Source organism: Podarcis pityusensis (assembly GCF_964106645.2).
Source record: "Podarcis pityusensis genome assembly, chromosome: 4".
Taxonomy (NCBI): Eukaryota; Metazoa; Chordata; class Lepidosauria; order Squamata; family Lacertidae; genus Podarcis; species Podarcis pityusensis.
Window position 1 is genome coordinate 69,109,583 of NC_138027.1, and position 22,761 is coordinate 69,132,343.

General features: G+C 44.1%; 2 protein-coding genes across 4 annotated transcripts in view; one reads left to right on the forward strand and one right to left on the reverse strand.

Moving 5' to 3' along the window:
• On the forward strand, nt 1-21,460 carry GPR143 (G protein-coupled receptor 143). 2 transcript variants are annotated; one of them, XM_081001414.1, is made up of 9 exons: nt 1-693; nt 4,032-4,141; nt 6,643-6,737; nt 7,223-7,315; nt 8,750-8,859; nt 9,666-9,774; nt 10,911-11,028; nt 13,804-14,044; nt 15,901-16,331. In XM_081001414.1, exons 1-9 carry the CDS (start codon nt 444-446, stop codon nt 15,945-15,947), a joined length of 1,173 nt encoding a protein of 390 aa, XP_080857540.1. In that variant the 5' UTR covers nt 1-443; the 3' UTR covers nt 15,948-16,331. The 2 variants fall into 2 exon arrangements, with proteins under 2 accessions (XP_080857540.1, XP_080857539.1); XM_081001413.1 differs by lacking the exon at nt 15,901-16,331 and adding an exon at nt 18,697-21,460 and having other exon boundaries at nt 2-693.
• TBL1X (transducin beta like 1 X-linked) overlaps nt 20,150-22,761 on the reverse strand; it is a 51,072-nt gene continuing 48,460 nt past the window's right edge. For both annotated transcript variants that reach the window (XM_081001386.1, XM_081001387.1), the window contains one exon: nt 20,150-22,705. In XM_081001386.1, coding sequence (XP_080857512.1) covers nt 22,679-22,705 — 27 coding nt within the window. In that variant the 3' untranslated portion in view covers nt 20,150-22,678. The remainder of the gene's footprint in view (nt 22,706-22,761) is intronic.

Below are 22,761 nucleotides of genomic sequence, written 5' to 3' on the forward strand. Positions count from 1 at the left end.
GGCTCTGCGCCCGGGCAGAATCCCCGCCTCATTTGTAGTCATTCAAGCACCACGTGCCCAATGCCGACACGCATCTTTTGCCTCGAGGGGATTCCCCCCGTCCTGCCACTTTGGAGTTTCCCTCCTCCTTTCCCCCCTCTCCCCTTCAGTCTGAGGGAAGGCCTACCCGACGCCTCGGAGCGAAAGAGCCCCGCTTCGGATTAAGGCCCCCGCGCGCGGCTGCTCTGATCTCCGCCCCGCCAGGCTGGGCCTGGCCGCTGCAGGGGATTTAGCCTTCGCAGCAGCGCCAGCGATGCCGCCGCCTGACCCAGCCACCCCGTGACTCTCTGCCTTCAGCTCGGCGGGAGAAACATGAAGCAAAAAGCCTCCTGAAACGGCGAGAGGAGGCTGCTTTGGGTGCTTGGCTGCCGTCGGGCCCGCTGCTCCTCCCTCGCTCGCCCCTCATGGCCTCTCCGAGGCTGGAGACCTTCTGCTGCCCCAACCGGGACGCGGCCTCGCAGCTGCTGCTCGCTTTCCAGCCGCAGGTCTTCTGCGGGGTTTGCCTGGGCAGCGCCTCGGCCGGCCTGGCGCTCAGCGCCCTGCAGCTGCTGCCCAAGAGGGGCCAAGGCGCCAGGAAGGTGCCCAAGGCGGCGGCGTCCTCGTCCTCCACCATCCTGCTGCTCATCTCCGCCTGCGACATGCTGGGCGCTTTGGGTAAGGAGGCCACGCGCTGCTGGCCAGGGTCGCCCCCTGCTTGCTTTGCAAGGAGACCTCTTCACCGCGTGGTGGGGTTTTTTTTTGGGGGGGGGGAGGGCGACGGACGACTTTTGCATTGGCAACCTGTCGCTTGGGGTATCAATAGGGTTGCAGACTTGGAGGGATGGTTCAGATTCCATCTCCATCCCCGTATATTCCTGCATTGGACTAGATGATCCTCAGGTTCCTTCCCCAATTACATGACTTCTGTTCCCTTCAAATCCTATTTCATAGAATTGCGGAGTTGGGTCGGGGGTCATCTAGTCCCACCCCCTGCAGTTCAGGAATCTTTTGCACGACGTGGGGCTCTCGATCCTGAGATAAAAGAGTCTTATGCCAAACAGATTGAGCTAACTTAAATCTCAGGGTTGTGGGTTTGAGCCCCATGTTGAGCAAACGTTTCCCTCGTCGCAGGGGGTTTGGACTAGATTTCCTGCATGGTCCCTTCCAACTATAGCTCCCTGTTGAGACTACATTCAGTGGCAAACCCAAATTGACCTCTGCATCATGTGGTCAGCCTTCTGGCCACTTGCACAAGTGTCCAAGAATGTAGGATTCTTATGATAGTCTGTCTACTTTTATTTTTCCAAATGGACAATTGGAAGGCAAGGGACTTTTTTGCCAGTGTAAATTGCAGGTGAAGCAGTGGGGGCCGGGGGCATGATACCGATCCAGCCTGCGCAAGTTAGCAAGAGGTTAAATCCCCTCTACCATCTCATGCCAGGATCTAAAACTAAAACCGCCTCTCCATCACTGAGCTACATGACTGACATTAATTTGTAGTTTAGTGGCCACCAAGTCTGTTTGTACAGATGGAATTTTAAAGCCCTACTCTCGGTTGTCCATCCCTCCACCTCCAAGTAAAAAAATAGTGTTTGTTCTGATATTATACAAGAATATATAACACCAGGGAGAAAATTAATGCAACTGATATTAACTTATAGGAAAAAAAATAGTGAGGTGTTAACAGTCATTTATTAATTGCATTGCAATGTCTTAATGGAAGAAATAGTGCTGGAATTTGAAAAAATACTTTACATATTTTTAGATGTACACTAAGATGGCTTTAAATGTCATCTAAAAATGTGAACTATAAATGCAGCAAACTAGGAGTCAATGAATTCAAGCGACAAGAAAGGAGATTGCAACTGAACATCAGGAACTTTCTGACAGTAAAAGCTGTTGGACAGTGGAACAGACTCCCATGAGAGGTAGTAGACTTTCCCTCCTTGGAGGTTTCTAAGTAGAGGTTGGATGGCCATCTGTCATGGATGCTTTAGCTGAGATTCCTCCATTGCAGGGGGTTGGACTAGATGACCCTTGAAGTTCCTTCCAAGTATACAATTCTGTGATTCTATGAAATACACATGATGCTACATTTTCAGCCAAAAAAAAAGCTTCCAAAGCAGCTAAGCATGAATGAAAAACAATGAAACTGTATAGGACAGGTTAGCTCAGTAGGAAGTTGTGAGAGGGTATAGCTCCCTGTTGAGATTACATTCAGTGGCGAACCCCAGTTGACCTCTGCTTCATGTACTGAGCCTTCTGGGCAATTGCAATAATGTACCTGATTTGTCCAAAAGGAATGAACTGCACTGACAGAATAGAAAGAGGTTAATGGTTTATTTCAGACAATAACATCAAATTGTGGCTTGCTTTGCCATTACATCGAAATTGGCAAGCTGTGGTTTGCACTTACCCACCAAATCAGAATTGAAAATCCATTGCAAATAGTAGTTTCCCCATTCTGATTTCAGGTTCCATAGTTTTCAAATTCAGTTTTGCACTTTGTGTGAACCCAGTTGCTCTCTTATAGATTGACAGCACTCAGTGCAAAGAAACTTGCATACAGGGTTGATACATTTTCACGTCAGGGATAAGAATGGTTGCGGGCGCCGGGGTGTTTTTCCGACAGCTTGGAGCACTGAGCGGTGCAGCCCCTCATTCCCTCTCTTAGGATAGCAAGAAGGGAACCCTAGGAGAGGAGAGATCTGCCAAATGTCAGAGTGGGACCCCTTGAGGTCTTTAGCCCGCCCAGAACATGTCTCTATCCTGCATCTTGGAATTTCCTAAATGCCGAATCCCTTTTTAAAAGTCAGGATCCTTTTTTTAAAAACCGCAACCAGATTTGAGTTTGTGATGGAGGAAGAGCTTAGGCCTCGACATGAAATATCTGATAAGTGCTTTCAATTGGTGCTTTTTAACTTAATAAATGATGAGAGTGGTTTAACTTTTAAAAAAGAAGGAAAAGAAACTTGCGTACTTATACATTGTCTATATACCATTATTGCCTTTTCTCTGCCCTACAAATAAAAAATCTCAAAATGATAATTCATTTGGAGCTGAATCCTGCTTGATGACTGGTTATAATTGCTAAGGCTACAATCCTACCAAGGAGCAAATACCATTGAACTTGATGAGACCTACTTCTGAGCAAATGTTCTTAGGATTGCTTTGTATATGTACTAGCAAAAATGCAGATGAAGAGACTAATGACCAGTTCACACACGCTGTGCCCCTTTTTCCTAATCCACCACCACCACCTGTAATGTTTGGACTTGTATTTGTAAATACTGTGCATCCTGTATACTGTGTATACTGTAATGCAAATGTTTGGCTACAGCGTACGTTCTGCTAGAAAATGACACTCTCCTCCTTTCTGCTCCCATCTTCTTTAACACATGAGTAGCGTGATAATAATTCGAGAGCAGGCAGCAAGGCGGCTCTAGATAAGAAAGCACAAAGGCAAAAAAGCTAGACCACAGCAACTTCATCACCTCAGGCATACCGTAGTAGGATTTGGTTGAAACAGCTGAGCTTTTAATCCCTGAATTGTCTCAATTCATGAATGAAATCCGTAAGTCTGATCACTGGTCACTCACATGACGGCAGTTTGAAGACTGGGAAGGCGAGCATGTGATTCAATAACTCTGGGAACTTCATGCCCTTACCTTTGACTCCTAAGGATGGAGCATGCAGGATCACATAGCATGACAGCGCCCATTGCAACAATCCCTTCACTTACCCTGTGAACTGGTATATTTATTATATCACCATGCAAAGCTGTTATTATAACACCACACGAAAAGAATGGAAGTCTCAGTCCTCCCTTATAATAATAATTATTAAGAAGAAGAGCCCTGCTGGATCAAGCCAGTACCTTATCTAGTCCAGCCTCCTGGGCTCAGTGGTCAACATGATGCCTGGGTTTGGGGAAACATTTGCATAAACAAGGTGAACATAGAACTTGCTAGAGTCACAGCCCATTAACATGAATTTTTCCTCCTCCTCCTTAGGTGTCATCTTCAGATCAACTGTCTGGTTGGGGTTCCCAGACTTCGTAGCAAACATATCTGTGGTGAATGGGACGGATGTTTGGCCTGCTGCCTTCTGTGTAGGAAGTGCGGTAGGTAATAGATGTGGCCACGGTCCACACAAACTGGTTTGTTTATCACATTTGCATTCTGGCTTTCATTTGTGGAGGTCAGGGCAGCATGTGCTGGGCTTATCGCAAAATCCTGCAAGGTGAGTTAGGCCGAAAGCAAGCAACTGGCTCAAAATCGGCCAGTGGGCGTCATGGCTGAGTGGGAATTCCCACACAGGGATCTCTTATCTAATCCAACAGTCTGTGGATCTGTGCCGTTAACTGTGTTAGGGAAGAGTGCTAGCAAGGCCTCAAGAGCCTAGATGAAGTGTTTTTAATGACAAAGAAGTGACTCTGAACTGGTTCCACGGAAGGCACTCCCAACTGCTGCAAGAACTTTTTAGTCTGTTGGCAAACTGGGATCAGTTGCAGCGAACTTACAAAATGGAAAGCCTCAAAAGTGATCTCTCTCACCTGAAGTTCTTGAGCATTTCTCCATACCTTTTCAAAATGGTTGAGTCACCTGAGGGAGGAAATCAAATATGTGAGCTGGGGTGGATTTGTGCTTTGTGGTTGGAAGTTGAGATACTGCACTGCCACCACGACGCACCCACTGTGGGAAACCTCCTAGAAAGGTTGGCCGAGCTGCCAGTGAAGATACGCTAGTGGAATGACTAAAATGGTGTGGAATTGTGGGAAGAAGGTAGGTGGTGCAGGGAAGGAGCACGCTTAATGCTGTTTGACTTGTGCTGCCATCAAAGCTCAAATTTACACCAGCTCCAGATGGACCTGGTGCAATAAATTTCCCTCTTCAATGGGAGGGAAATTTTTAAAAATACCCCCTCGCATCTTCTGCCCAACCCACATTGCCAGTTTAGTTCTGATGTGCTCTCAGTATAGGGCATAAAAAGCGGGGAATTGATAAAAGATAGTCTTCCTTCTCATAATAAATTTTGAGATTTTTTTCCCAAAATAATGATTTTAATATTGTTGAAAAAGCAATCCATCAATTGCAGTCCTGTGCACATTTACCCAGGAGTAAGCCACCTTGAGCACAGTGAATCATCTAAATAAACATGCATAGGATTGTGTTGCATAGTTTCTTCAACTAATAAGCAGTCTTTGCTTTGAGTAACCAGCATTTTTTAAAAAAGGTGAAATAGATCTTTTTGGAATTAGGGCTGAGCAGGGGGAAACCTCTGAGTTTGCAAGAAGCATGATTTTTAACTGTGGCTTTTCTGCAGGTAAACTCAGCAATTGCCACTGGGGATAATGACTAATTAAGAGAGGAGACAAATAACTGAAAGCTCAATGGAGCCTAAACACCCAGAACTCCAGGAGCTGCAGAGAAAGTAAAGGTGGAATAATAAAGGTTGCTGGACCAATTTAAAGGGGAAAGAATGCAGCAGAATTCCAGCTCTTGCAAGGAAGAATGTTAGAACTTGTAAACACAGACATGAAAGATCACTTATCTAAGGTCTAGTTGTGGGAAAAAATGTGAATTATCTACAGATAAATGCCATGGAATTAGCTTGATTGAAACCTGCACATTCCATGTTTCCATCGGCCTTTCACGAGGAATATATGCAGCAGGGTTTACAGTGCAGATAATCCTTTTCTCACAGCTTTTTTTCTCCCCTTTTTGGTGCAGCAAGAAATAGCCATTTCTTATCAAAGTGATTCATGTAATAATATTTTATTCCATACAAAGTGTCGTACTTTAGATAGGCGGGTTCCTCATGCATATTCCTAGCTGGGTGAGAACCAAGCATGGAAGTTGATGCCTGCCTGTTCCAGTTGATGCATTTTTATATCAGGGCCACTCTTGTCTTTAAGCTAAGGCAAAGATGGGGAACCTGTAGCCCTCTGGATGTCATTGGACTCCAATACCCATCAACCCTGGCCAGTATTGCTAATGGTCTGGGATGATGGGAGTTGTGGTTCTGGAAGATCCGGAGGGCCACGGGTTCCCCATCCCTGATTGGATGGGTTCCCCATCCACCCATTGGATCAATACCTTTCTCTGGGTGACCCACACTTTTGCTGTGAGAGTGAGAGCCCAGTACTCTGAATTTGGCTATGCAGATAGACAGCAGCCGTTTCTGAAGTTGTGGCTAGTTTCTCCATTGCATGCATTTATGTGCTGATTTCATTTCTACCCCACACACATTGGTTTGCTTTCCATGTGACTGTGGCAGGTTTATCACGAGCGAGCAGTATAGCGGGAATGGTGAGAACCAACCTCAGAAAGCCTTGCTTTACTTGCAGCATTTGACAAGCCTTTTATGTTATCAGATGTCCTTTCCTAGGGGAGGGAGAGTCTGAAGTCAAATTACGTTTTACATGTGTAACATTTGTGGGAGGCAACTGATCAAATCGTACGCACAAGAACCGAGCCCAGGGCTAACACTGGCACTCAATGACTTTGACGTCCACATATTTCGATGTAACTTTTCAAGTTTAAGTGTCACGTTAAGTTGTCTGTTACTCTCTGCAGCTATGAAATACAAGACCCCTCTTCTTCTTTTTCTTTCCCCCCACAGATGTGGATCCAACTCTTGTACAGTGCTGGCTTTTGGTGGCTGTTTTGCTATGCTGTAGATTCCTACTTGGTTGTTAGAAGATCGGCAGGGATGAGGTAATAACGTTAAATAAAACCACACTTTAAAAATAGGGCAATATTTTCAGCGTTACGTTTTTGTTCATGCCTCAATATGCATCCAGATCTGATCTGCCATTGCTACTTTTTTTGGATGAAAGCTTGCCTAACACTAGCCTGGGTTTACCTCATGAGTCATGACTACTTTTGAATATTCTTTGCTAGCAACTCAAATGACTTTTGCTCTCCGCAGTTTTCTTGCAGTGTGTTTTCTTCATTGAAGTTTCCCAACTTCAGTTGTTTGTAGCTAACACACACACACACACACACACACACACACACACACACACACACAGCATTTCAAGAGCTGAGGTGCAAGATTTGAGTCAAACTCCTTACCAAACCTCATAACTAATTTGTTTCCCAAACCGTTGACTACACCATTAAAAGGGAGGAACACATGATGTGTGTAATGCTGAAGCAATTTCTGACGTCCAAAACTTTGGCTTTCCATGTATTTCTAGTACAATTGTGTTGTATCACATGATGACGTGGGGCCTGGCGATCCTGCTGTGCGTGGAGGGAATTGCGATGCTATACTACCCTTCAGTTTCTAGGTAACCTTTAAGTTGTTTAGCTTTACTTCTGTGATTCACACAGTGTTTTAATGAATTCAGTCGGACATGGCAGATGGCGTAGGTTTGTCAGGTTCAGGCAGTTGCTTAGGCCTAGGCTTATTAAGGAGTCCACCAGCTGAAAGCCAGCTCTACGACCTCGGCTCTCAGTTGGTGTGAAGTCCACGTGCATCTGGGGAAATGAGCTTGGTAATGTGGACCAAGTTGCAGCTGGAAGGCATGTGGCGCAGACACCTTTCAGAAGCCAAACAGGCCTGGTTCTGGTCATATGGATGGGAGATTTCTTAGGGATTCTGCCTACACTGTCTTTGCAATGCATGTGAAGAATAATTGAATAAAACCTTTGCTTTAATATCGGAGCTGCCTAAATTAAAACCTTAAGGGTCCAAACCAGATGTTCTAAGGTAAATACTGTATTTTTCTGTGTATAAGATGAGCTTTTTTGACCCAAAAATGAGGTTCAAAATTTAGGCTTGTTTTAGGCACAGGTAGTGCTGAGGGGGGACGTGCAAATTGTTTTTTGGCGTGAGCCCGAGATTGTAAACGGCGATTGGTCGCTTGATTGTTTTTTTGGGGGAAAGAGGATGCCGAAAATCGTTCACCCACCAGAACGCAGCACACAACCGCTCGCGTCACAGAAACCACCTATCAGCTCCCCAATCTCCGCCAGCAGCCGCCAATCACGCTCCTGCTTGCTGCGACAAGGGCAGCTGTCTATTGGCTGCCGCAGCGGCAAACTGGAGGGCTAATGGTGGCGATCAGGCAGCTACGACGCGAGTGGTTGTGTGCTGCGTTCCAGCGGGTGAGCGATTTTTGGGGCTCCCCCCCACAACAGACAAGCGGCCAATGCCGAAAATCGCTCACCTGCCGGAACAAAGCACGAACCTGAGTTTTTAAGTGGCGATTGGCCGTTTGATTGGGGGGGGGGGGAGATGCCGAAAATTGCTCACCCCTCAGAACAAAGTGCGAACCTGAGATTGTAAGCAGCAATTGTAAGCGACGCGAGCGATTGTGCGCTGCATTCTGGCGGGTGAGCGATTTTCAGCATCCCCCCCCCAAATAATCCTCCCCCAAAGCTCAATCCCCATTTTCTAAATTTTGAGGCCCCCAAAATAGGGGACGTCTTATAGACGGGGATGTCTTATAGACAGAACAATACAGTACAGTGAGGGGGGGTTGTGCTGTAATGTGAAAGTGGAAGTAGTAAAAGCTATCATACTGTCTGAACATGGGACAGACATAGATAAGCATGTGGATTCTCACATCACAATTATTCCCCTGTGTTTCTGGCTAGGCAGGAAGCCAATTGGGAATCCTGAGTAAGGCCCGCTACATGTATGAGGGAGCTCTAATCTTGGACGAAGGGAATGAGAAATAAAATCTGTTCACTGCCCATTTTTCTCCCCACCCCTTCAGTTGCGAAAATGGTCTGGAGCATGCGATTCCACATTACGTCACGACTTACGTTCCATTGGTGCTTGTTCTGGTGGCGAACCCAGTCCTTTTCAGCAGGACAGTCACCGCTGGTAAGATTCCAGATGGCAATCGGAATTTGCGCGTGTGAATGAAAAACAAGTATTAGGAACGTGTTTTAACGGATCATGGTTCCTTTTTTAATCAAGGGACGCAGGTAATCAGAAGGAGAGAATTGAGAACTTCTATGAATCAAAAGGTGGCTTCCTGAATAGATTACACCTCTGTACCCAGAAACTTTCAGAAAACTTTGGGAGGGATTCAGCATCATGCTAAGATGATCATTCTGCCAGGGCAAGCATTTTGGAATGCCAGATAGAGTGACCCCCTCCTTCTATGTGCTCTTCCAAAGGATCTCCCAACCCCCCAAACTGAGCCAACTTCAGGGGTATGCAGAGGAGAAGGGCAGAAGTCCATGCCCAGGGCTTCAGCTCACAGGACTCAAATTCTGCCCATTATTTTATCTTCCTTAGAGGGAACCTGGTTCTCTCCAGATGTGGTTGGACTGCAACTTTCATCATCCCTGACGATTGGCCATGCTGGCTTCTGCTGCTGGGCTTTGGTTCCAACAACATCTGGGGGGCCATGAGGTTTTTTTTTAACAGACCGGCCATATACTTCTGCCTGGCTATTACTGCTGCTGTTGCATAGTGCCAATCTTAGGAACAGATTACATTAGTGACGTTAAAGTTTGGGCCCAACTATCCTGTGTAAGCCCTTTTGAAATCAGTAGCATTTTAATGGGGCTTGGGCAAGAGAAACAACCTAGTGGGATGTGCCATTGATCTTCACTGCTGACCTTAAAATCGCTGGGCTTTATCTCACGGTGTGTCCAATGCATTTTATTTCTCCTTTCCAGTTGCATCCTTACTGAAGGGACGACAAGGGATCTATACAGAGAATGAAAGGCGCCTGGGGACAGAGATCAAAGTTCGCTTTTTCAAAATCATGCTGGTGGTCGTTATTTGGTAAGACACATTTCCGCCCTCCTGCTTAATGGAACAGTTTCTTTTAACAATATTGTGCGGGCAAATGCATAGGCTGATGTTGCATCAGCTCCACATTTTAAAAAGTCAGTTTCATTTATCTGAAATTTTGACCCAGGTAGGGGTCACACATGCTCCCTCCCTTTATACAGGGGTGGGAAACCTCAGGCTCAGGCGGCAAATATATCCCTCCAGACCTCTCTGCCTGATCCTTTGAATTCTTCCCAAGCTACCCTCCTTCCCCACTGCCTCTGCTTCACATCCTGAGTGCTTTTGCCTCGATGGCATGTCTCACTGAACTCTAAAAATGCCTTTCCTTGCCTGGATGCAAGACAGAGGTTGTGTGAAAGGGTGAAATTTAGAAACTAATCAAATGTACGAAGTTATATTTCTGTTCGTTGCTGTGCCCACTCTTGCCTATGGCTGTGCCCACCTGTTGGCATGTGTGCCCCCCCGATGGCTGTCGAGAAGAGAATGTAACCCTCAAGACGAAGGTTTTCCATCCCTGCCCTTTATATGTTGCTGCTGCTAACTGCTGCTTATAATTTTCCTCTTTATGGTGCCTACAGCAATGAGGGTTCTCTCCCCTGCCCCCCCCCAACCTCATACACCACAGCCCAGTACAGTGTTACCTTGGGTTATGAACTTAATTTGTTCCGGAGGTTCGTTCTTAACCTGAAACTGTTCTTAACATGAGGTACCACTTTAGCTAATGGGGCCTCCCACTGCTGCCGCTGCGCAATTTCTGTTCTCATCCTGAAGCAAAGTTCTTAACCCGAAGCGTCTGTAACCCGAGGTACCACTGTATACTATGGTATGGTATACTATGATACAAATGACCAAAATTAAATTCCGCAACTGACAAGCCTACAGGAGAGTGGCATGTTAAAATTTCATTTTCGATTGGTTTTTCTGCCTGAGGCTGCACAAAGGGATTCCAAGGCAGGGAGATTTTGTACATGCATTCATCTTTTTTTATATTACCGGCTTTGAAAATTAGCATTCAAAGGGAACTCTCCAAGCTCTTTCTGCAAACGAGTACAGCTATGCTTTGAAAACAAAGGACATGCATCAAGTGATCCATATCTCTGCCTTCTTCTCTTGGTGCCTGTTATCAGCTGGTCATCGAATATCATCAACGAGGGCCTCCTGTTCTACCTGGAAATGCAGCCAGATATCAACGGAAGCCCCTTGAAACACGTCCGGAATGCAGCACTGATCACGTGGATCATAATGGTAAGGGCTTAGCAATGCTTTTTAGGGCTTCCTAAACGAGTGTCATTGGCAAGGTTGCCATCCAACAGGAAAGGAGTCCCCAGAGACCTGCAGGGTGGGGCAGGGGCAGAATTATCCTGCTGAGGACAGTGCAGGAAGTGATGAATTTGGAAGTTCACTGGATAGACAGAAGTGCCAACCACTTTATTTTTCTTTTCTTTTGGCTGCAGGTGTCTACAATACAGGTAGTAATTAACTGCCAGGAGAACGTTTTAAATTGCTTGTGTACTTTTTTTTATCCATACAGGCTTGTTGATAATGATCAATACCAGGTTACTGAGTCATGGCAGAGTTGGTTTCTAATCAGCCCTGTCACTTTCTCCCGAAGTCTCAGCATCTCTCTCTCCTCACCTGGAGCGATCCTTGTCCTTCTCTTGCCTAGTGTTACTTTTCATCATTGGCTTCCTGTTCCTCCTTCCACTGTCTCTCTCTTCCCTCAACACAGCAGCACTTCCATTACTTTCTTTGCTCTTTAGAGCCCTTTGTGTCATTCATTTCCTTGTACGGCTGTGAAATTACACGCTTTTGTCTGCCTTCTCCCCCCTTTTTAATTTTTTTGCCCAGTATCTCGTGTTTAACTTCCTTCTTTCTACCTTTCTCTTCCTCTCTCTTCCCCACAACACAGCAGTGTGACTTTGCTGGAAATCTCATGACCACTCTAGCGTGCTGTCCTATTTTTGTCCTAGGGAGTGTTGTGTGTCTCTTTGCCCACATGTGTAGTAGTCGTAATAATAATAAATAAGCAAACATACGCAGACTCCAGGGTTTCAGGCAGAAGGGAATGCTGGAGATACAAGATTGAACTTAGGACTTTCTGCATGGAAAGCAGATGCTCTAGCAATAAGCTACAGTGCCGTCCCATAATAATTATTCTTATGTCTGAAATCAGCCCTACTGACTTCAGTGAGCTTTACTCCCAGGCAAGTGTGCATACATAGCTTCACAGCCGGGGTTGCTTTTTTTTAGTTTTGCCTTCCTGCTAACCAGTAACTAATACTTCCTCACACCAACAAATGTATAGAATGCTAGATGACTGGCTGAAGGGGGCAACCTTGAATGTTCCTTCAAAACAATTCTTAATACAGTCGGATCTTGGTTTTCAAACGCCTTGGGACTCGAACGTTTTGGCTCCCGAAAACTGGAAGTGATTATTCTGGTTTTTGAACGCTCTTTGGAACCCGAACGTCCGACCCGGCTTCCGATTGGCTGCAGGAGCTTCCAGCAGCCAATCAGAAGCTGCGCCTTGGTTTCCGAACGTTTTGGAAGTCGAACGGACATCTGGAACGGATTCCGTTCGACTTCCGAGCTACCACTGTACATACCTTTTGTTTCCAACGTGCAATAACGCCAAGTTCAGCGAAGGAGCGCTTTTGCATGTCCCGACTCGCTCTCAGGTACGCTGGTGAGACACGCAGGCTCCTCCCAGTCGCAGTGTCTTCATTGGAACTTCTGCTGTGAGCCTCCTTCCTCTCCGCTCCTCATCCTAGCCCATCTCCATTTGAAAATGCTTCTATTACCAGGCACCTATATGCATAGAGCAGAGTCGCCACTACAGATGTCTGTTCCCCTCAGCGCATGGATGGCTCAGTCAGTGTAGCTCCACCATCTCCCCCACATGCAAGAGGGAAATGTCCAAACAGGGCTGGGAGAGTCTTTAGGTATTATTCTAGTTCCATCATCTTCGTTTAGGCAGGAGCCGGAAGAGAAGCCCCCCTTCCCAAAGCAAAGGCTGAAGGTGGCTGCGCTGCACACCTGGGGATTGCGCAGAGAAATTATACTTTTATTTCCGTAGTAAGTGAAGGGGACAAGAGTTATCATTAATTTTCCCAGGAGTTTTGCCAAATTCCTCTCTCAAACTTAAGCCGTTCCGGAAGTCTGTTCCAAAACCAAAGCATTCCAAAACCAAGGCGCGCATAATAATAATAATAATAATAATAATTTATTATTTATACCCCGCCCATCTGGCTGGGTTTCCCCAGCCACTCTGGGCGGCTTCCAAAAGAATATTAAAATACTATGATACATCAAACATTAAAAGCTTCCCTAAACAGGGCTGCCTTCAGATGTCTTCTAAAAGTCTGGTAGTTGTTGTTCTCTTTGACATCTGGTGGGAGGGCGTTCCACAGGGAGGGCGCCACTACCGAGAAGGCCCTCTGCCTGGTTCCCTGTAACTTGGCTTCTCGCAGTGAGGGAACCGCCAGAAGGCCCTCGGTGCTGGACCTCAGTGTCCGGGTAGAACGATGGAGGATTAATCCATTCCATACTTTTAAAAACAACCCCTAAAACAGCAATTTAACATGAATTTTACTATCTAACGAGACCATCGATCCATAAAATGAAAGCAATAATCAATGTACTGCAGTCTCACAATCAGTAGCTGAACTGGGTTCCACACAGTCACAAAAACAAAACAAAAAAGCTGCAAAAACTAAAATGCAAAATAAATAGCAAAAACAGACAGACCTGAGAATAACACTCAAAATGGAGCACGTTCAGCTTCTGAAAATTTTTCACAAACCATAACACTTAACTTCCGGGTTTGCAGTGTTTGGGCTCCAAGTTGTTCAAGTACCAAGGCGTTTGAGAACCAAGGTACCACTGTATGCTGCCTTGGGAGGTTCTTTTACTGAAATGTGATGTGTAAATAATTAAAACTGCATGAATTCTTTTAAAAGGACCATGGTTCTTCATTACCCATGGCCATGTTGATTCTCGCCCTGCTTTTTGGTCCTTTAGGGAGTACTGAATCCAATGCAAGGCTTCCTTTTTACACTGGCTTTCTACGGATGGACAGGCTGGAAGTTGGACCTGCGCTGGAGAAAAAGCGAAATACCCTGGGAATCAATGTCCACGTCAACAGCTGCTGAAAATGCTTACGGCTTGCCAAGCGGAAACTCTGTGAATTTCCCCGACTCAAAGAAAACGACAGCGGAGCCAAACCATCAGGCGGATGAAACCTTAAGCATGCTGTCTGAAGGTAACCTTGGCAGTGATGAGAGGCCACCTAGGAATTCTCCTGTCTACCAGGGCTGGTAACTTGTACCACCTCAGGGCTGCTTCACCCTTGCACTCCTCTTGTTGGAAGGCATGCATGTTGCATAGATCATATTTCAACACTGTTGATTCACCTATTCAGCTGCCAGTCAACACAAAGTGGAATTAAGAGGTGTACATGAATGTGTGATCTGGAGAATGTGCGGTTGTGAATGAGAGTTCATCCTTCCCCTTGCTCACCAGTACCTCACTTTTTTTCTTGTACTATCTTTCCACTCATCAAGACTCCCTTGCTAGAGAGAGAAGCAATGTGGGAGTAAAAAAAATATGAGAGAAGTCAACTTTTTGACAAACAGTGCACAAGAATACTGCTGTCAGACAGTTCCTGTGTTCAGAACTTATTAGCATTGTTGTTTCTTTTGGCATACTTTGTTTTCTTGTCTCCTATAACTTGTATATCTTACGGTACATGATTTTCTTTAATAAATATATTACGGAACCCTGTAACCCTAGTGGCTTTCCTGGTTAGCTGAGATTGCAACGTTGCTGTGTTTTATTAGAAATACCTCCAGCATTGTAGTCTGAGCCTCAGTTTTGGCCTTTGCCTTGTAGCATGCAGAAGAGTTTGCTTTCTTGAGCCAACTTTGGCATTTATTTCTTTCCCAACAAGGGAAAACGTTTTTATATAACTGTACTCAACTCTGTTCTGTGCTTCTTGACATGCTTTTGCACCATTGTGAAGATGTCTGTTGACATAGCTGGCTTGCACAAAGCATAGCACCTTCTCAGGGAAGAGAGCTACAGCAGCAAAAAAAGGAACGCCCAATATTTGGATTCAAAATATTACGTCAGAAACACATGCAATTTACTCTTCTAGCCGGATTTGTATTGGGGATCTCCCAGTCAACTTTTAGCTACGTATTCCCCGCAATTTGAATCCTATTTTTCCTTCAACTCTGTTTAAGCAGAACTAAAGTCAACTCTGTCAACTCTGCTTAAGCAGAACTAAAGAAACCCAAAACACTCTGCGATGGCTACAGTGGGGATCAGTGCTGCTTTAAGGCAAGACTTGCAGGCCTGATTTGCCTAGGGGCTGGTTCAAACTTTCCCCTGAGGTTGGACTCCTTGAGACCTCGCTATTGTAAGTCTGTCTTCCCAAGTGCTTGTCTCAGCCTTTCTACCTTAAAAGGAAGGGGGTGGTAAATGCATAAATGCCGATAAACACACATCCTAAGTTGCGTCGTTACACACGGTGGAAGTCAAACACAGCTGTTGCACTACCTGAACCCTGTTTGTGTGGCAAAGGACACCTTGCCTGGGTTAGATCTCATAGTTCAAACCCAGCTAGAATCCCTCCCAATCACTTGTTTCAAGGTACAATATTAGCAGGGCTAGAAAAGGCATCATGCTTCGAGGTTTTTTTGCACACAAGAGTATAGACCAGCCTTTCCCAATGTGGTGTGTCTTCCGCATACTTTGAGCTATGACTCCCATGGGCCCCAGCCAGTGGTTCGGGATGATGGGAGGTACAGTCCAAAATATCAGGAGGACATCAAGTGGGGCAAGGTGAGAGCCGATCATTCTGTAGATACAGTGTGAGAGTTTTAGCTGTACACCTACCTAGTCTCTCCTTAGCAGCCTTTTGCTGCTGATGTAGCATTGGTTCTGGAAGGTGGTTAACATTTAGAAAATAAAACATCCAAACACTTAAGATGCCATTTCATCATCCTTTTTAACGAAGGAAAAGAACAACCACCCACTTGTTTTTTAAACGCGTCGTTCCATTCCCTCACTCCATCACGTAAACGTTAGAACATAATCGTGCTTTTCTGTTTACAGAGCCAAAGGCCTGGCCTTGTGGGTCAAGATTTCTGAAGAATTCTTGAACAGAAACTGCCAGGCACACGAGAGATCCAGCATCCAACTGAGCAATGCAAGCCCTTAACATTTAACTAAGCAAACAAACCCAATGAACCCCACTGTGAAACGTGCCAAAGGTGGCTGGTCTTTGTGATGTCAGCCAGTTGTACACAGGATTGGGGATGGGGGCAAGTCAAGCACAAGGCTTATGACGCCTACTTGTTTTTCTAATCTTATTTCTGACTGGCCATGCCAGATGCAGTATGCTTCTGAATGCAAGTTGTTGCAAACTGCGTAAGGGGAGAGTGCTCTTGTGCTTGGGTGCTGCTGGTGAGTTTCGCACAAGCATCTTAGGTGGCCACTGGATGCTGGACTAGATGGGCCATTAGCCCAATTCCAACAGGTGCTTCTTACATACCTTCTAACCTGGGCTATGTTATACGTGAACTATATTAATGTGGCTTGAAATAAACTGGCAACAGAAATGGTTTTGAAATTCTTGTTGTGCTATCACAGTGGGAGAACATTTAAACAGGCCCATGCATGTTTACTTGGAAGTAGGTTTAAAGAAGCAGTTTCGGGGATGCCAGTCATGGGCACTACTATGGTGTGTTTTAAAGCAAAGCCACCACCACTTTACAGGAATCCATGGCAGATGTTTTCGCTTGGGTTCAACTCATGTTTTAAACTGGATCCTCAGATACATCTTGCGCATGGCCACTACCCAGATCTAGATAGAAGAAGGGTTCTGCAAGAGAGGCGGGGAACGAGCCTGAAATCCAGTGGACAGAAGGAGACACAGTTTTGATGAGGCAAGAGCCTCCATGGTAATTGTCAGCCACAAGCAATTTTTGTTACACAAACCTATTCCTTCTTGGAAGAGGGCTTGAAGGCTTGAGCGCACACAGTCCATGGCCACTATGTTCCAGCATCAAATTGTGAATGCTTAAAAATAAAATTCACGCCCCATGATTCCTGGCATTCAGATTTTTTATGGTCAGGGCAAACAGGAATAATTATACTATTCTAATAAAAACATGGCAGGTAAACGAACAGTAGGCTGTGGAAGGCCCTCATTACCTCAGACAGGACTACAAATGACTCCTGTCTGAAACACTGGAGATCTGTCCTAAGTCTACTGAACTGGATGGGAGCAATGACTCAATATAATTATATTATCAGTGCTATTTTTCTAGAAAAAGAACTTCTCTTATAATGGCAATGGCACCTACCCGAGAGGTGCCAGAACTGAGTTCCGGCTGAACTTCATTAGACCCCACCTTTATCCCTGACAGGGACTCAAGGCAGATTACAGATAAAATATGAACAGCTAAAAATGAGGGAATCATTAAAAAAAACACCTAAATATCAATAGAATTTCGTGTGTGTTTGTGTGTACACATTATTCAAAACATACAGATAATTACAGTAAGAACTCCATGGCACTAGCCCTCATTAAAAGCAGTTCCCAAAAGCTTGTTGGAATAAGGTGGTCTTCACCTGCCAACGAAAGGACAAGGAGGGAGCCAGCCTAACATCTCTAGGGAGTTTCAAAGTCCGGGAGCAGCCACCAGGAAGGCCCTCACCCATGTCCCTACCAAGCATTCAGCTGCCTGTGTTCCTAAGGCACACACAGTTCAGATACATATCCCAGTTCAAATTTCTTTGATACTTAAAGAGACAGCTAGAGTACTATTATTCAGTACAGGCCCCTCTCTAGTCGCAAGAACAAAGGCTTGATATGTCAGCATCTGCTATTAATAACGAGCAACAGAACATACTTGGTCTTCTCTCTGGCTTAGAAGAAAGGGCTTTGTTAAAAGAAAGCAGATCCCCCCCCCCCGGTCCATTAGTGCCTGGATTGAGATGTGCTGAAGCGTGGGTTAGAAAAGAAATAAACCAAATATTGTGCTAGAAGTGAAGAGAGAGAAAACAGACACTCCTATGGGGCATGGGCGACAAGCCTCACAACAGGCTCACATGCAGTTTGTTGCTAGTCTCTGGCTTGTTCACATCAGTTTTGATTGGACTTCAAGTAGATAGTGGGGAGATATTTTTAGAGTTAGAATGTCACACGCCCATACATTTTTAAAAATTGTGCAAAACTCTGCTCACCTTTGCCCTAAGCTTGCTGTCGCACTCAGTCTCATAAAAAAATATCTTCTACTATCTATAGGGGCTATAGATTCAGAACTGTTGATGGCAATAAGCAGCAAATACGTTCAGCCATCAACTCTCAGTGTGACCAGGGAAAACATCAAACACTTCTATGCAGCAGTTGCTTTGGCATTAAAAGAAAAAAAAAATGAATGGAAGCCTTTCAGGCATAAGAGCTCAACTAAATTCTGTATTTTCTGTGGAAATGTCACAAGCTTTATTCCCGGTCATGAGGTCTTTCCTAGTTTTAACATCTTTGCTCAAGCCACCAACAATTCTTTCTCCAGACTTCCTGACTCCTACACCTGATAAGCTACCCAACATCTCCCTAATGCCTCATGGAACAACACAATCATCTTGAAAATACAGTTTGTATAATACAATACATAGCAGTCCACACTAAAGCAAGAGTCACTGTGCCTCCATAGATGTCCAGTCAAAATACTCTGTGGTTTGACACACTTATACAGCAAAATTCCTGCTCTGTAGGGTTAAATGCAAGTTTTGTGCTGTAAGTTTCCTTCATTTTTTTTTAGTCAGCAAGAGACAGACCAGTTTCTTCAGCCATCCCTCTCCCTCTCCGAATGTAATGAGAGATCTCTCTTTTTGTCTCGCTAGGTTCTGATGCTAGCACAATTGAAATCCATATCTCAAGTGGAGCCCATGAATTAGATGGTAATGATGCTGATGTTGAATAATTGGAAACGGTCTGTGGAGAGGAGCTGAAGGACACCCTGACACCCACTCCCCCCAAAAAAGTCTAGCATGGAGTGACAAGCAAGTCTTCCTCCTTTGAAATTCAGATTTGCCAGCATCTCCCCCACAAGCCTGATCACACTTCCCTTGACTGACTTTTGACGGCTTTCTAGTCCTCAGTCTGCAAAAGCACATAACTAATTCTGAACATGAGCCTGAACCACATTCAGATTCAGTAGCAAGTGTTAAAACATTCCTATCCACAAAACCACCACCATGCTTTATTTTTGCCTCTAAACATTGCTGGGATGTGTAAAAGGTCCCAAATGTCATGGGGTGTGTGTGTGTGTGTAGATCTATATACAGATATATATACACACATATACACACACAACATAAATACTGAAAAAGTATCACAAAGCTTTCTTATTTTTACTAATTTTCCTTTGCTTACCTTGGTTAATTCTAACAAGACACCCACAGAAACCCTACAGACCAAATGACACTATTTAGTAGACCTTTCAGAGATTGAAAATGTGTTCCTTGCTATTCCTTTCCATCCTTGTGACACACTATAAACTGTTGATTCCTCTTCCAATGGGTCAATCACCTTGATGTGGGAAAAGGTTTTTGCTGTTTCCTGACAACTGAACTGGCCAGACTCTAACATTGAAGGGCAGCCCTGTCTACACACTCCTGTTGTGTTTACACACTTAATTGATTTTTTCAGTTAATTGTTTTAGTTAGAGGAAAATATTTATTTTTATTTTATTTGGAGATTATACCTTATAATGACAGCAAAAATCAAGCAATGAGCCACAGGTTTACAACCACCATTGCTGCTCAAACACCATAGCGACAGCTTTCTTGTATTCTGACATAGGGTACTATCCAACTAAGTGATGCTCAGAGTAGACCTTCTGAAATAAATGGACCCAAGTCAGTCATGGCCATTAAATTCTATGTGTCTACTCCCAAGTAGGACTAGATATATAACCCATCATCTCAAGCACAGCTCATCACTTAAAAGTTCACCTTTTGCATTATTAACCCACCAAATGGTGAATTTCTGCATGTGAATCTTTCCCAATGGTACCTTCAGAATTATGAAATCTTGGCTGGTAAATATTATTTGCTCTGTCCCTTTAAAAATGACAAGCTAAGCAGGTCCTGTCAGCCTTTTTGTAGCCAGAATGGCAGCTGTGGGCTATCTCTGGTCCACCAAATGTTCCTCAACTACAATCCCCAACAGCACCCGAAAGCATGGCCAATGGCCCTGGAAAGTCGAAGAAGGGAGGGAAGAAGCCACAGTGCACCTAAGGAAATAGGCAAATGTTAATGGCACAGGAAGAATGAGAAACAACTCACACAGAGATTTCTAATATCAAAATATAGCAATTTATTCAAGACACTGAATATGATCTGTTGATTCTCTCCTTGAAACAAACAAACTACAACACACAAGGTGATTTTCTGAAAGAGAGTGCGGGTTTGTGTGTATGTGTGTGTGTTTATAAGAGGGGAGTGGGTGTACAGACAAAACGGGGTGAGGGGAGATGTTGATTCAACAGAACCCGGGGAAATGCTGAAATGAGAACCAAGCCCGGCTTCAAGTCTGACACAGACAATAAAACTTCAGAAGCCAGAATTCAGACTTAATCAGTGAGTGGCTGAAGTAACAATTCTGCAATTGACAAAGAACCGCATTTTTTTAGAAGGCAAAAAAGAAAACAAGAGAATGAAACAAGGACAAAGTAGAACACCCCCCACAAAAAAAAACAACCCTTACATTTGACAAAGTGCACTTCACTTGGCTCTAAAGTTAGTTTTTAAAATAAAAAATAAAAATGCAATCTCATATATGTCTTGGGGGACTAATATGCACTGAACCCTAGAAATACTGGGCTTTTTGATGCCCCATATAAGGAACCCAGTGTATACCAAGTTAAAGATGCAGTATCCCTCTCTCCCTGGGAGCTTGCTGATCAATTCAGGGTGCTAAGTATCTCCAAAGGCAATTTCTGTAATATGTCAGAAATGTTTGTGGAGAAAGGATTAGCTCTTTCAAAATTCCAAAAGCTATTTGTTGGCTTAAACCAGTCTAATCTTATTACCTCTTACAGTGCAATCCTATGCATGTCTACATTACTCAGATACAAGTCCCACTGGGTTAAATGGGACTTACTGCTAGTTAAATAGGGGTCGGTTTGCAGCTATTTAATACCTTGGGCAGTTGAGCAGCAGTTTAAAAAAGTAAACCCACTGTAGATCTCCCTAACTTAGCAGTATTTGTAAACAGAAATAGTCAGCAAATAACAAAGTTCTTTCTACACTCTGTGAAATGCTAGACATATTACTCAGAATAAAAATAAAAACAATTACCCATTTTGAATAAAATGGCAGAATTGGGCATTATTCAACGTGGAAATATTTTCTGCAAGAAATGTGGGATTTTATAAAAAATGTTGAGAGTTATCTGGATATATGACTCAGAAAAGAAGTATCTATTTTTAAAACTCTAACCTTCTGAAATAATGTGACATAATTGACATCATTAAGACTTGTCAATTAAATTAAAAACATGCAAGATATTCCCCCCCCCTTTAATAAGATTATATTTTACAAGAGAAGCAATGCCTGGTTTCTTTTTTGTTTCTTTGTTTTAGCAAATCGCCTTTCATGAGGAGGAAATAAAAGAGATACTGCATCTTTAAATCTGTATCAGATTCCATTCAAATTGGGGTCTTTTTTGTTCTGAATGAGTAACACAATCCAGTCTACATCTGGTAGAGATTTTAAGCTTCTAAAATTGTGTTTTAACATAAAAAATACTTCTCTTTTTTTTCCAAAAATACACTGGGTTCTTTCTTTTCCTAAAAAGTCATCTTTCTCCTGTAAAAAGCGTTCCCGGCATTGCATTCTTACATAAAGCACTTATTACACAATTTGTTGAAAGTGCCCTTGAGACCCTAAGATCTGAAGCGTGGAAGTATTAAGAGAAAGAAGAAGCTGGGAGAGAAGAGACAAGAGCGGAAGGGGCAGGTGGGGTGGGGGGAGCAGAAAGAAGGGGAGAGAAAAAGTCTGTTAAAACTTTTCATTTTGCCCACCTGGCTGCATTTTCTGCGGGCACCAATGGAAAAAAGCAAAACAAAACAGACGAACAAAAACATGGGCACAATAAAGAAGGAAAAGAAATTCAGTTCAAACCTACTATGCCTGTGATCCTCAAAGGCTATCATATTCCAGCTGAAAGGGGGGTGGGGAGGGGGAAACCCATTGAACAAATAAAAGTAGTCTAGAAAATAGAAAGTGTTGTGATTACAAAGTTGTGTGTGTCATCAGTACAAACTGGTCTTTGAATGTCCTTTGGGAGAGCAACGGTAGTGTCCAGATTGGAAGGGAAAAAAATACAAGACCGCATGGAGGAGGATTCTTTTTCTCTCTCTCTCTCCCCATTTTGGTTTATCAAAGCATTTTGCTTTATAGGTTTTCTTTTTTTTAATTATTATTATTTTTATTATCATTTTTGGCACAGCTTTTCCTCTTCTTTTCTGCAGCCATCAGAGCGAGTTCTCAGAGACCCAAACCAAACGCTACGGAGTCTTAGCTGGTGGTGGCCTCTTGCTTCCAAAGGCTGAAGGTTCCAGGTGGAAACCATCCCCAACCCCTCCCCCTACGTGACTGTGTCTTAACTCCACGGTGAAGGTTATGGACAAAACATTTTGCAGGCTTCTGCCGCCTGGGAGAGTTGCCTTTGTTGTACACTCTGGGGTCCCCCCCCCGCCCAGTTTCTGTTTGTTTCCCCCTGTTCTTGCAGTTCTAGAGATGTTAAAAAATAGTTTTGAAGAGTGCTTCTACCCACACATTCAATGCTGGTCCATTTGCAAATTTTCTTCTAAAACATTTACTTTCGCAGGTCTAGAACACAAACCTAGAAGGCAGAGAGAGAGGTGGAAAACGATCAAAAAACATTGTTCGGATATCTTA

What these genes read in the sequence shown, in the direction of transcription:
- GPR143 (XM_081001413.1), top strand. Translation starts at nt 444, where the DNA reads ATGGCCTCTCCGAGGCTGGAGACCTTCTGCTGCCCCAACCGGGACGCG. An exon ending in CGACATGCTGGGCGCTTTGG is followed by an intron (nt 694 to 4,031) that starts GTAAGGAGGCCA and finishes CCTCCTCCTTAG; the next exon opens with GTGTCATCTTCAGATCAACT. An exon ending in ATGCTGGTGGTCGTTATTTG is followed by an intron (nt 9,775 to 10,910) that starts GTAAGACACATT and finishes GCCTGTTATCAG; the next exon opens with CTGGTCATCGAATATCATCA.